This window comes from Plasmodium berghei, assembly GCF_900002375.2.
Source record: "Plasmodium berghei ANKA genome assembly, chromosome: 9".
Lineage (NCBI taxonomy): Eukaryota > Apicomplexa > Aconoidasida > Haemosporida > Plasmodiidae > Plasmodium > Plasmodium berghei.
This window is the reverse complement of record NC_036167.2, coordinates 359,986-373,893: the sequence shown is the minus strand read 5'-3', so window position 1 is coordinate 373,893 and position 13,908 is coordinate 359,986. Positions and strand designations below refer to the sequence as shown.

The 13,908-nt window shown below is 22.1% G+C and overlaps 2 protein-coding genes across 2 annotated transcripts; both read right to left on the bottom strand.

The window, feature by feature from the left end:
• Nucleotides 1–1,055: 1,055 nt before the first annotated feature.
• On the bottom strand, nucleotides 1,056–6,692 carry PBANKA_0910000 (conserved Plasmodium protein, unknown function; the record flags this gene model as incomplete). The annotated part of the gene is made up of 4 exons (XM_034564678.1): nucleotides 1,056–6,044; nucleotides 6,213–6,291; nucleotides 6,414–6,453; nucleotides 6,608–6,692. 4 exons carry the CDS (start codon nucleotides 6,690–6,692, stop codon nucleotides 1,056–1,058), a joined length of 5,193 nt encoding a protein of 1,730 aa, XP_034421451.1.
• Nucleotides 6,693–7,913: 1,221 nt separating this feature from the next.
• Nucleotides 7,914–13,693, bottom strand: PBANKA_0909900 (WD repeat-containing protein, putative; the record flags this gene model as incomplete). Its single annotated transcript, XM_034564677.1, has 7 exons — nucleotides 7,914–7,933; nucleotides 8,031–8,195; nucleotides 8,347–8,646; nucleotides 8,851–8,979; nucleotides 9,084–9,825; nucleotides 9,994–10,225; nucleotides 10,395–13,693. 7 exons carry the CDS (start codon nucleotides 13,691–13,693, stop codon nucleotides 7,914–7,916), a joined length of 4,887 nt encoding a protein of 1,628 aa, XP_034421450.1.
• Between the last annotated feature and the right edge of the window lie 215 nt (nucleotides 13,694–13,908).

The following is a 13,908-nucleotide window of genomic DNA, read 5'->3' as shown; positions in this document are numbered from 1 at the left end:
CAATTGGATTTAAATATTACGTATGAAATACGAAAAAGGAATGGATATAAAGGTATACTATATATTTAATAAGCTAATGATGCTAATAATAATAGCTCTTTATAATATAATATGATTATAGTTATATTGGTAAAAGGAAAATTATAGTCACCTTTTGTTATTCTTTTATATTGTTTTTAAATTGTATGAAACTAAAATAAAAAGAGAAACACAAACAAATATATAATTTAATTATATGTATATATTTGTTATTATATATATTAAACATAATAAAATAGTATTATGATTATATTCAAAACCAACAAATTATAAATTAAATGATTAATCCATGTTAATTTATAATTAAAAAAAATGCTACACTATATTAAAATCGTGTAGTGTATCATTTTATATATTTAATAAAATGGAAAAATAAAATTTAAGTTTTCTTATATATAAAATTGAGAAGGATAATACAATTGAAAAGATAAATGTGATATTAACTTTTATTGCCTTTTTTTATTTTTCTTTAATTTGTTCTAAAAATAGCAAATTTTATATACCATTTTTAGGAGCATTAATACCCCATTTTCTGGAACAGAATTATAATATCGTATAATGCATATGTATATTCGATTATGGTTTTGAAAATTATAAATAAATTTTAACAGTATTGTTAAAAAAGGAAGGAAATAAAAATATTCTGTAAATAATTTTAATACTTAATGAATATGAGTTAAAAGACTAGCAAATTTGCAATCATAGGAGCAAACAGTCAAATTAATAAAAAATATAAATATTATTGGAAAATCTCAAATTAACCAAAAAAACGAGCAATTAAAAAGGCATACCGAATTAAAAGTTAATAACGAAAAAACCACAAAACAAAAAATTCGTTTGAGACCAATTTAAGGTATCTTCCGAATAAAAATAAAAGTACATATAATGATAATACAGTTTTGTATATTATATAGATGCATATGTAAATCTTATGTATAAATATTAAAACAAACGGAAGAATAAAAAAAACAAAAGATGAAATGAAAACGAATGAATGCAAATAAAAATGGCATCGTCTACAAAATTTGGCTAAACAAGTTAACTGCAAATTGAATCAAACTATTTGAAATAGAAATAAAATGCAACTTGGCAAAATCATTCGGAATATTATGGTTTCTATGAGAAAATTCGCTAAAAATTAACAAAAGTGCCATTTTATTTTCATCAATTGGATATGCACTGTGTAAAACATTATATGAATCAAAATGAAAAATGTTAAAGGATTTATATAATTTGATAGTATTAATAAAACGATTAAATGTTTCTAGATTCGCCATATGATAACAATAAGATTTGTAATGACATTTATTTTTCTCTGAATACTTATTTATAAATATGTTTAAACATTCACAATTTGGTTTAAGCATAAACATATGAGGTAGTGGTAAGGAAATTTTTAATTTAATTGATGTGTTATCATTATTTAAACATTTCACATTTAAAACTAACGGTAAAATATTTAGTATTTTTTTTTTAAATCCAAGAGTATATAATAAGCATACTTCATTTTTTTTTAAGTTAATATAATAATTTTCTTCTAATGGTTCATTGGATTTTTTTTTCAAATTCTTTCTTATAATTTTAATATTGTCCATATTGTTTCCATTTAAATCCGCATTAACATATATAATATTATATAAAATAGATTTTATATAAATATTCATATATATGTTATCGTTTTTTTTATCATTTAATTTTATAATATTATTAGCACTAATAAGGTTCTCATTGTTGGTATTTGACATTTTACTATTTTCAGTAGAATTATTATTGTGGCAGTATAATTTTACATAAACTTTAATAATTGAGTTTTGAAAAATCAGCCCCTTTGTGTTTTTGATATAAAATGCTTTCAAATATTCTTTATGATTGTTCAATTCTTCTTCTGTTATAAAATTCGATTTTAATTGAATATTGTGGAAATTATTTGGATATGATATATTTTCTGGTTCATTTTCATTACATTTGCCTATTATTTTTGTCATTTTTCTAAAATATCCTTTTTTATTTAAATTCATTAAATAGTTAATTTTATCACCGTCATTATCATTTGATAAAATATATTTTTTTATATTACTAGATACTTTTACAAAATAGTTGAATTTTTTTTCAAAATCATTAAAATCATTTAAATGTTCATCAGGCGTTTTTCTAACCCCAATATTATATGTATTTTTCGATTTGCTTATATTTTTCTTTTCTTTTTTAATTAAATCTTGATTTTGTTCTTCCTTTATGTCATCATTATATTCTTCAAATTCAACTTCCTTTGTAGAAAAGAAGATTTCTTTATTTTTTTTATTTCTTTTATTTTTATCATCATTGCTTAAATAACTATCGCTGAGCATATTTTTTTTGTCTTTACCTTTTGTTATTACTCCTTTTGTACCTTGAGTCTCGTATACATTATTTATCATTTTCTTTTTTTTTTTATCTGTATTATCTTCACCATTATTGTATTCATTTTTTTTATATTTGTTTGAACTTTTTTTTTTTTTTTTTAAATTTGTTTCTTCTTCATCTTGACTATTTTCAGAAATATGGTTTTCTTCAAAAAAATCCATTCTTTTCTCATTATGCATATGACTATTCGTGTTAATACCATCATAGTTGATTCCTTTAAATGTACAATCCCTTGTTTTTTCAAATGTGATGCCATCTTTTTCTTTTAAATATTCATCTTTATATTTTTCATTTTTCGTCTTTTTTTTTGATTTATCCTTATCTTTCTTTTCATTAGCATGTTTTATGTAAGAACATGTATTATTTGAATCGCTAGATGTCTCGTTTTTTATCGTATTAAATTCATAAACATCAGAATATTCATTATTATTTTCAAGTTTCGATGTATTAATTTTGTTCAAAGACTTATTATTAATTACTTTGTCTAATTCTTCATTAGAGCTATTATAGTCTTTTTTTTTTTTCTCTCCCTTTTTTCTATTTTTTTCGGATTTGCTCATCACATCATTTACATCATTTGTGATACAATTAAATTGGTATTCATCATTATCATATGTACTGGTACTAATATTTATATTATTGTATATTCCCTTTTTATTTTGTCCACGTTTTTCTTGTGTTTTATTAAGGTTTGTGGTAGATACAAACTTCTTATATTCAGTCATTAAACATTCATCCATTAAAAATTCGTCATCTTCTGATTGTAGTGGATTTTTTTTTTTTAATTTATTATTCTCAATACTTAATTCTACTTGCTCATGGTTGCTATAACATTCCAAAGCATTGTTTTCATCACTACTATTGCTGCATATATTGTTACTAATATAAATTTGATTTTCATTTTTGTTATTAATATCATTCCTGATGTTTGAATTTTTTTTTTTTTCTTCATTATTGCAAAACTGTAGTATTTCCCCCAATAATTTTTGTTTTGCGTTTCCTCCTTTATGGTTTTCTATATAGTTTTCTATGGCCATATTATTTATATTTGAATTATTTTTTATAAAATTGTAATTATTTGTTACATCTTCCATGAATGTATCATAATAATCTACTGCCGTATTTTCGATATCCCAATTCATTTTTTTTAATTTCATTATATTTAAGAAATTTTTTGCATTAGTTAAATTTTTTTTATGCATATGTTTTAATAAAAATGATAAATAAAACAATAGTTTTTCGTTTTTCAGTTGTGCATTTTGCAATTGATATAATAGTCTACTAACTTTAGTATTTAGATTATTATTTATTTGGTTAAAATCTTTTAATTTCAATTTATTGTCATTAAATAGATTATTAAGTTTATATATTTTTTCTGATAAATAATTATTTTTTTTTTTATTTTCTTGAATAATTTTTTCGGCTTCATGAATTCTTTCATTTTCTTTTTCTAATTTCTCTATTTTACTATTTTTTTTCTTTACTATTTTTTCAATTACATCTATTATTTCTTTATTAGATTCTATTATATTTTTTAACTTATCATTAGCATCTACATAACTCTCATTATATATTTCCAAAAGCATTACAGCTTTATCAAGTTGTTCAATTTTTTTCTCATTTTCAACATTTTTAGATTCATAAAATATTTTCTCCTTATTGCTTAATTTATATAATTGTTTATATAAATTCAAATTATTATATTTCATTAGCTCTGATTCATGATCAAAGTCTTTAGTTTTAAGAAAAACATTCATTATTACATATGGATTATTAGTTGAAAATACTTGATGATTTTGTTCATTTTCTTCTTTATTGTTATCTGCTTTGTTTTTATTTTCATCGGTTCCTTTCATTATTTTGTTTCGAATATTTTCAATATTATCTATGTTAACTATTTTGCTTATGGCGTTATAATTATCACTTATTTTATCATTATCGTTTTTGTTATTATTTATATTTTTCGCATCATTACATTCATTCGAAATGTTAAAAGAGTTGTGTACATTATTCATATTTTTCTCAGGCCCATTAGAATAGGCGAAATTTGGATATACAAAATTAAGAGTATTCATATTCGGGTTAGAAAAGTTTGGTTTAACAAAATCAGGAGTCATAAGTATGTTGTGTTTAATATTAGGTACCATATTTTTAGGGTTAATAAAATTGGAGTTTGGCATATTTGGTTGTATAAAATTTGGATTTAAAGTTGGGGTAACAAAATTGGGTTCAGACATGAACATATTGCCACCATGTTTGACACCAAAATTAGACGGGAAAGCAAAATTGGTAAAATTGTTTTTTTTATATTTTGGATTGTTATAATTAAATTTGCTCATATTACGGTTCAAATAATTTCGACTTGCAAAATTAAAATTATTCATGTTATTATTTATATGTTTGTTATTAAAATTGAAATTAGTAAAATTTGGGAAATTATTATTAGAATTATTAAATAGGTTATCATTATTTAGATTGTTATTTTTGTGGGGATATATATTAATGGTGGGACCTATAAATTTAATACCATTAGGTTCTTTTTGATTCATATTATCTTTTGGAATATTTATACTCGAAGCTAAATCAGTTGCTTCTATACACACAGTTTTATTATTTTTTAATTCGTTTTCAGGATTGAAATTTTCTGTGATTTTTGTTAATAAATATGCTGCTGGAACTAAGTATTTAGTTTTTTTCAAAACGTGCTTATTTAAATTTATTAAACATTTATAATACGCTTTATTTGTACTGTTATCTATTATATCAATAATTAAAAATAATTGTTTACAATGTGGAACATTATATTCAAAAAATTCTGACAAATTTATAGAACAATTTTCCACATTTGAACTTTTACTTTTTTTTCTAATATTAATTTTTTTGTCTGCGGATTTTAGGGTTAAATAAATACTTACACTTTTTAAATCTAACGACACATTTATAATATCATATATATGAGTAGCTATAACTATTGAATTTTTTGAAGATGTTTTTTCTAGTTTATTTGATTTATTTTTATTTTCATTATTTGAATCATCAAAGCTGTTAAAAGAATTTAAATCATTATTGTTTAAAAAATCGTCACCGTCATTGTTATTAGAATCGGATTTTTTCGATTTTGAGTAGTTTTTTTTTTTTTTTTTTTTTTTATCATTTTCATTCAACTCCATTAAATAATCGTCTATATTATCATATTCATTAATTCCATTTGTACCATTAAAATTCTTTATATATTTATTTAAAGAATCTTGTGAATCTGATTTAAAAAAAAAATTATCATTTATGTTTACCTCTTTATTACTATTATCACCACTTTGATCATTTTTTTTTTTTCGCTTTTTTTCTTTTTTCTTTTTTCTGTATTCATTTTCTTTTCTTCTATTTTTACTTCCACTTCGGCTTCTATTTAAATATCTTTTATCATCATCATCTATACCTTTATACAATTTTTCTCTTGTTCCATTTTTTTTTTTTTTTAAATTTCTCGTTTCAGTACTTATGTTTCTCATTTCATTTGTTTTTGAATATCCCATTTTTCTTTCTTTTGGTTTTTTTTCAAAATCCTCGAAAGTATGAAGTGATTGATTTATTTGCGTTGATGCCTATTAATTTTGAAAAAAAAATGCGGATATAAGATGGACATATAGATATAGACAAAGTATATAAGTGAATCGATCAATAAATGAAAATATTTATGCTTATAAAGACACAAGAATAAAATGCAAAACATAGTAATATGCAAATGTACAAAATGTAATATTATGATTTACCTCGACTAGCTTTTCGAATAAGCCTAAATTTCCCCTTTCTAGCGCCTCCAATGTCATTTTCTCTAATTTACTTAAATTTCTAAAAATAAGTTAAAATAATAAATATGCCTAGCTTAACTTTTTTTTGATAAAGGATATTATATTTATAAAAAAAATATATTTTATAATAATATGAAGCTTGATTTATTTAGAATTTCTTACTTTTTACATTCTGAATATATTTCTCGCATCACTTCAATATCTGCACGTAGAAATGTAAAAAAAACCATAAATCATTTAAAGTATGTTTTCCATAGAAATTTTATAAATATCCACTAAGTATATGCATGAACAATGTACTAATAAAAAATATTGTGAGCTAACTAATAATTCAAAAATTGTATGATATACTTTACCTGTTGAATTACACTGTACGCATGCTTCTAACTGTCGAGCGAGCTCCTTAAAGTTATAAATACTTTGATTAACATTATTCAACATTTTTAATAATTTTAATATTAAATAATCTCAAAAAGTGTATTTATATAATACTTTTTTGTTTTTTTTTTTATTTCCCGCATCATATAATTACTAATCTATAAGCATTTTAAATATATATGTATAACTTTTCAGCGGTAATAAATAGTAATTATATATATTATAAAAGAATAATATATTATCCTTTTTTCAAATTATATCTACAAAAATTTTCAGAAAAATAATTACTATTTTGTATATATAAAATTTATAATAATCTAAAAAAAATTAAAAAATGATTAAATAACTTATAATAAACCCAGTGGAATTAAAAGAATAAAAAATTAATAATTGAAAAAAAAAAAATGCATTATTAAATAAATTACAACTATATAAATTCAATGTAAATATAATAAGAAAAAGAACAATGCTTGGGATTTTTATAGACCTATTTTTTTTCTTTTACTTATGTCAATTTAAAATATTTTGTTTATACAGAAAAACTTATATTTTTTATTATTAATATTTTTTAAATAATAATTTTTTCCACTTTTTCTTTGATTTCTTAAGATAACATTCACTTGTGTCATAAATAGATGTAATATAATATTGTTTAATTATTGTTAATATATTTTTTCTACACCGTTTTTAATATTAAAAATATATATAAAAAGTGTAAGAATGCTATGGAATAAGAAAAACCAAATATAATTAAAAAATAATTATTATATAATTTGCCAATTTTCATTTTCATATTTTCCTACTTCATATATTAAAATATACATACAATTAGACATTTCCTTTTTCTAAAAAAAAAATTAAGAAACAATTTTGTAATTATAAATATAATATAAACCATGGAAATATGTTCTATATTATTTTTTTAACTTTTAAGTGTAATATTAATCAAATACATTAAAATTGTGTTTATTTATATAATATAAAGGAATGTGAATAATACATGAAAAGAAATGTTGTGAAATGCAAATATATCAAAAAATACAAATGATTTTAATAAAAGTGGATGTAGTAAAAAATATAAATTTAAAAAATAAAATCCGGAAGTAGATATAAAAATATATATGCACAAATATTTTCTAAAATGCTCAATTATAAAATTAGCGAATTTACGTTAATATAAATGTGCTACACAAAAAAAATAATTTAACAATATATTGGTCTAAAAAAACTTTGAAACAAAAAATGGGAGAAATTGAGAAAATAGTTAAGCCAATTATTTTGCTATTATATTAAGGTATTAATTCCTAAAAAGAAAAAGGTGTGTGTAAGTTCATGTATGTATATAAGTGCGTATATTTTGAATGATAAAATATTTATTTCGTAAGGAAACATATTATTTACCGAATAAAAGAAGAACATTTTCTGGCGTAAATTTTGCAGATATTAAGTTCGAATAATTAACACCATATGATTTTGACAATCGGACATATGGATTATTATTTTTATGGTCTTTTCCAGATTTAATTCGTTTTTTCTCTGTGAAAGGATGCTTTAATTCCCTCGATGCTGAAAAGACATGGAAAATGAGAACAAATAAACATATAAATAATACATATATAAATGAAAAACATGTGCTGGTGATTAATATATATACAATCTATGTGAATAAAAAAATTTATTGGTTTGATTTTTTTATATAATTTTTTCATATTCTAACCCTTTGAACAATTATAAAAATCGATGTGGCTATCACAAGACATGGAAACTAAAAGGTTGTTATCATAACTAAAATCTATACTTAATATTTTATCTTCAAACTCTTCAATATTTTTATGCATATGCAATTTTTCACTTTCATTCAGCAAAGGATAAAAACCTAAATGATTTTCTTCGGATTTTGTAATACTATAATAATCTCCCAAATTATATTCCTTAGTATTAATAAATTGTTTTGGTTCGACATCAATAAATTTATCAGCTGCAAGATCTATAATATTTATGTTATTTGTATATCCTCCTATAATATGATGAAAAATGGAAAAACATACATAAATATCCATATATGTGTGCAAAACTCGAAATATCATACACTACGTTACGTAAATTCCAAAATATATAGAAAATATGAATTATAAATAAAAATGTCTCATTTTCATCCCTTTATATATATAAAAGAAATTATAAACAAATCGTCAAATTGATAAAATCAACGAAATAATACCTCCAAAAGAAAGAAGTCTTCCATTTTTTGAAAAACTCAAAGAAGTCACTCCATGATTACTTGGGTAATTATTCTTAAATCTTTTTATAAAGGAGTTTACTCTAATATCGTACAAATGAACATAATTATCTGGATATAAAGAAGAGATAAATGTATAAATTTATATTTGAATAATCATAAAAATTGTTAATTTTTATTTCATATATGCAAAGTAAAGCTGAAAAAAAATATACCATAATATCCGCTTGCAACAATTGTATTATTATAGTGATATTTGCATATGTTTGAAGTACAATTATATTTATATGTTATAAGAGGGTATGTTTTATTAGTTGAATAAATTCTTAGATTTCCATCATCCTCACTTGTACAAAAAAAATAACCCAAAAAAGCTGTATCAATAGACCATATAGGTGTATGCCCACCTGAATATTTAACATAATTTCTATTACTTATTGTACTATATAAATACATATCACCATTTAAATTTCCTGATAATAAAATTTTATTTGTTTCTCCAAAGCATAAACTAGATATATTATACATATTTCCATATAATTTAGCTATTCCGTTTTCATCGTGATCATCTAAATATGTAGAATCTGGTTTATTTTCTTGTATATTACTATAACTTTTTATTTCATCTATATTTTCGTTATTATCAATTTCCATATCTTTTTGTTTTTCTTTTATTTTATTGATTTGCGATTTTTTGATATTCCATAGTTTTATTATATTATTTGAATGAGCAGTAGCAATTAACGATCCATCAAATGATGAAATTTCTGCACAAGTCATATCGGTACAATTGTTCAAGCAGTAATATAACATACTTGGCATCCTATTTTTTGTAACTTTTAATCGATTTTCTGCCTGCATTTTTATTATATACTTATAGTAATAATAAGCATCACTATTTTCATTTGGGACGTAGGCGTTTTCTTCTTTTTCCTTTGTGCATTTTATGCTATCATCCTGAAATTTTTAAAGAAATATGTAAGTATATCGATAAAAGTGGAATATATGGAAATAGTAATATATAACTTTTAATCATAAAATGATATCATACATAAAAATTATCACTCATAACTTATCGAATATGATCATGAAGTAATATATGCATATTTTATTTTTCTTCCTTACATTTTGCGTTTCTGATACATCCTTAATAAAATAAATAGAAGGTAAATTCCATTGAACTGGGAAGTTTAAATTTCCATTATATAAAAAATTCATAGAAATAAATTCATGAAAAAAATTAAAATTTTTATTTGTATCATCTATTTCTATTATTTTTATTTTAGTCATAATTAAATTATATAATGGAATACTCCCATAGACACTTAAATAATGCATGAGGGATGCTTTCCCTAATCTAAGAAAGCAAATTATGCATATATGTCAAATAATAAAGATAATAATACAGATATATATAGCAAACCATGCGAGCAGTATAGTTCCAACAAAATATGCATAACTCAAAATAAGTATAACTGATAAAATATTTATTTTTTTAATGAGAATATTTTAAAAGAGGGCATTACTTGTTCATGTAAGCGATGTGCTTGGCATTTTTTTCTTTAAAACGAAGAAGAGAAATTTCAAAAATTTGATTCAAACTAACACAATTGGATAAAAATTTAATCACGGGATGGTAGGCTTCGAAATTCTTTAAATATTTATTTTTAAAATCTATTAGCATGGAAAACTTATTTGCTAATATTAATATATATAATTCTAATAATAAACAAAATGCAATATTATATAATTGCAACTTAATTTGATATAAATTATTTTCAGACCAATTTAAAAATTCATCAAATAAATTTATTAATTTTAATAAGTCTATACTTTCCATCTTAATTGGTTCTTCTGGTGTTTCCATTGAAGTGGAACAAATATTTACATTAATATTTCTATTAATATTATTTATTTTATCTTTTAATATATTAAGAATATTCTTATCTAAGTTTAATTTATTTAACATAGTATCTAAAGGCATATTTTTATACAACTCTAATTCAAGAGTATTGCTATTCATTTTTCGGGTATTGGGCAATTTACTATTATTATTCATATTATTTTCATTTTGTGTTTGCATATTATCATCATTATTATTATTTCCATTTTCACCTATAACATTCCCAAATAATCGAGACAATACCATTAACTTTTTATCTTCATCGTTTTGATCACTTGGAAACATGCTTGCATTTTCATATGAATCATCACTTTTTTTTTTTTGAAATTTGAAATTTATTTTATTAAAGATATTAGTATTATTTAACATATTTTGATCTCCTTCCAAAAATGCATTTTTTAAATTATTCATATTTTCATAATTTTCAAATATATTTTGTTTTCTAATATATGCATAATTTTCTTTTTTCATGTTTTCATTTAAATTGGAGTCTATATTTAATTCCTTTTCATCATTTCCGATACTTTGTCCTTGCATATAGTTTTTAGAAATATCATTAAATAAATTATTTTTTATATTTTGACCAACTTCACTACTCTCATTATTTTCATTTAAACTGTGCATAAAACCATTATGTTCTATGAGTTGGTTTATTGTTTTTTTGTCATCTAAATGTTCGTCACGATTCAATCCTTTTTTTTCGTTTTTTTCCATTTCACTTTTTTTCTCTCTTTTTTTTTTCCGTTTTTTTTCTTCGAATTCATTCCCTGTTCCTTTTAGATTTTCCGTACCATTACAACCTTCAAAATTAGGTCTCTGGTTATGAAACATATTATTGTTCTTTTCATTTGATCTAGAATCGTTATCGTTAGCCATACGATAATTGTTTATGTTATGAATATTTTTTATATCTCTAAAACCTTGCATATTAACCATTTGATTTATGCCGTTTTCTAAGGAATGATTCCCATTAAACATGAACATATCATTCCCAACCATTTTTTCAAAAGATGTGTTATTCATTTTCTTCATTTCTTCATATATCATATTTTCATTCATATGAACATTTGGAGCATTATTATTATTGATGGGGTTAAAATTTTTATTTATTAATTCATTTTCTATTTTTTGTGTTTTATTTTTTGACTGGTCTCCTTTAGTATTTGCACTAGTATTATATTTGTTTCCAGATATATATTTTCCTTTGTTGCTTTCTTTTATAAAATCATTATAATTATCCATTTTATTTATATAATTATTTGGATCATTTGAATTTAATTTATCATAATTCATCTGTAATTTATATAAATCGGCATTTTCCATACATTTTGGTAAGTTATTTCCCATAAAATTATTATTATTATTATTTCCATTTGCTTTTTGGTTTTTTTCATTTAATTTTTGAATATTTGATGCAGATAAATTTATAATATCTTGTCCAACTTTATTTGCATTATTCATTTCATTTAATTTACTACTATATCTTATGCTTTTATCGCCATTCGTATTTTTTATTCCTCCAAAATTGTCTTTCCCATTGTGTGCTTTAATATCAAGCATGCCATTATTATGCTGTTTCGAAAAAGAATGTTCTGCATTGTTCATATGTTTTTCTACCACAATACCTTTATTTCCATTGTTTCGATTAATGTTGTTTCCTAAGTTATATTGGTCATGTTTTGGCTCTTCGTTAAATGGTATATTAATATTTTTATTTATATTATTGTAATTTGAATCTTTAAATTTGTTACTCATTTTATTATCTGCTGCACTATTTATATTAAAATTATGTGGATCATTCGAGCTGAAATTAAAAGTTTTATTTAAATTCATTGTATTCATCTGATTAATATTTAAAGGGTTATGCATTCCCCCATTTTCTAAATTTGTCATATTCCTTTGAAGAATATTATTATTGTTATCATTATTACTTCCTATATTGGTTACGGAATTTATATTGATTGTGTTTTGCGCACTATTATTAATAATTCGATTAATACCTCCTGTGCTATTGTTTCGCGTATTGCTATTATTGATGTTTGGGGTATTCCCCTGATTCATATTATTTAATTGTTTATTTTGTAAGTAAATTTTGTCAGTTTCATTTTTATTTAATAAATATTTATCTCTGTGTCCCACATTTTCAAGATATTCCTTTTCTCGAAATTGGGGAATATTATTATTCTTTTCTATAGCGTTATTATTTCTTTTATTATGCATATTTATAATATTATTGTCAACATTTTTCATATCATTTACATAAAACATATTTCTGTTTGAATTGTCAGAAGCAACAAAATGACTATTATTATTGTTATTCATCATAGTATTAAAGTTCACATTGCTAGTTATATCAGAGTTATTTACCCTAATTCTGTGTTTCATATCATTTGGAATATTAACATTATTATTTGGATTGACATTTGTATTCATATTGTTCATGGAATAATTTGCATTCACCCTAATATCGTTTATGTTATTTGACATGGGGCTTATGGCATTTGCCATGTTTTTTATATTATCAGGGATGTTATTCAAATTGGAATGTATATTATTTATCCCACTTGGCATGCCATTTATAATATTTTGCACACCATGCTTTATATTATTATTCATAGTACCCATATTATTAGGTATATTATTAATATGACCATGTATTTTCCCAATCGGATTATGCATTTTATTAATGCTGTTAATATCACCAATATTATTATTTAAGCCATTTACCCCATTAGGGAAGTTCTTCATATTATTAGATATATCATTCATATTGTTTGCCATATTATTTATTCCCGCAGGCATGTTCAAATTATTATTTATGAGGTTTATGGAGTTGTTATTAACATTATTATAGTTCTCATTGTTATAGTTATTATTAATATTATTGTTAATATTATTTGATATGTTCATATTATTCTTCATGTTAATTACTATATTCGATCAATATTGATAAATTTAAAAAATTAAAAATAAATATCCTTAATTTTTTCATTAAATTGGGCAATTTTAATTATGTTATTACTACTATAATTATTGTTACTACGACTATGTAATATAAATAATGCTTTAATATGAAAAACCCATAAAAACTTTCACTTTTGATAAACTATTGATATTCATATTGTACTTCAACCTTT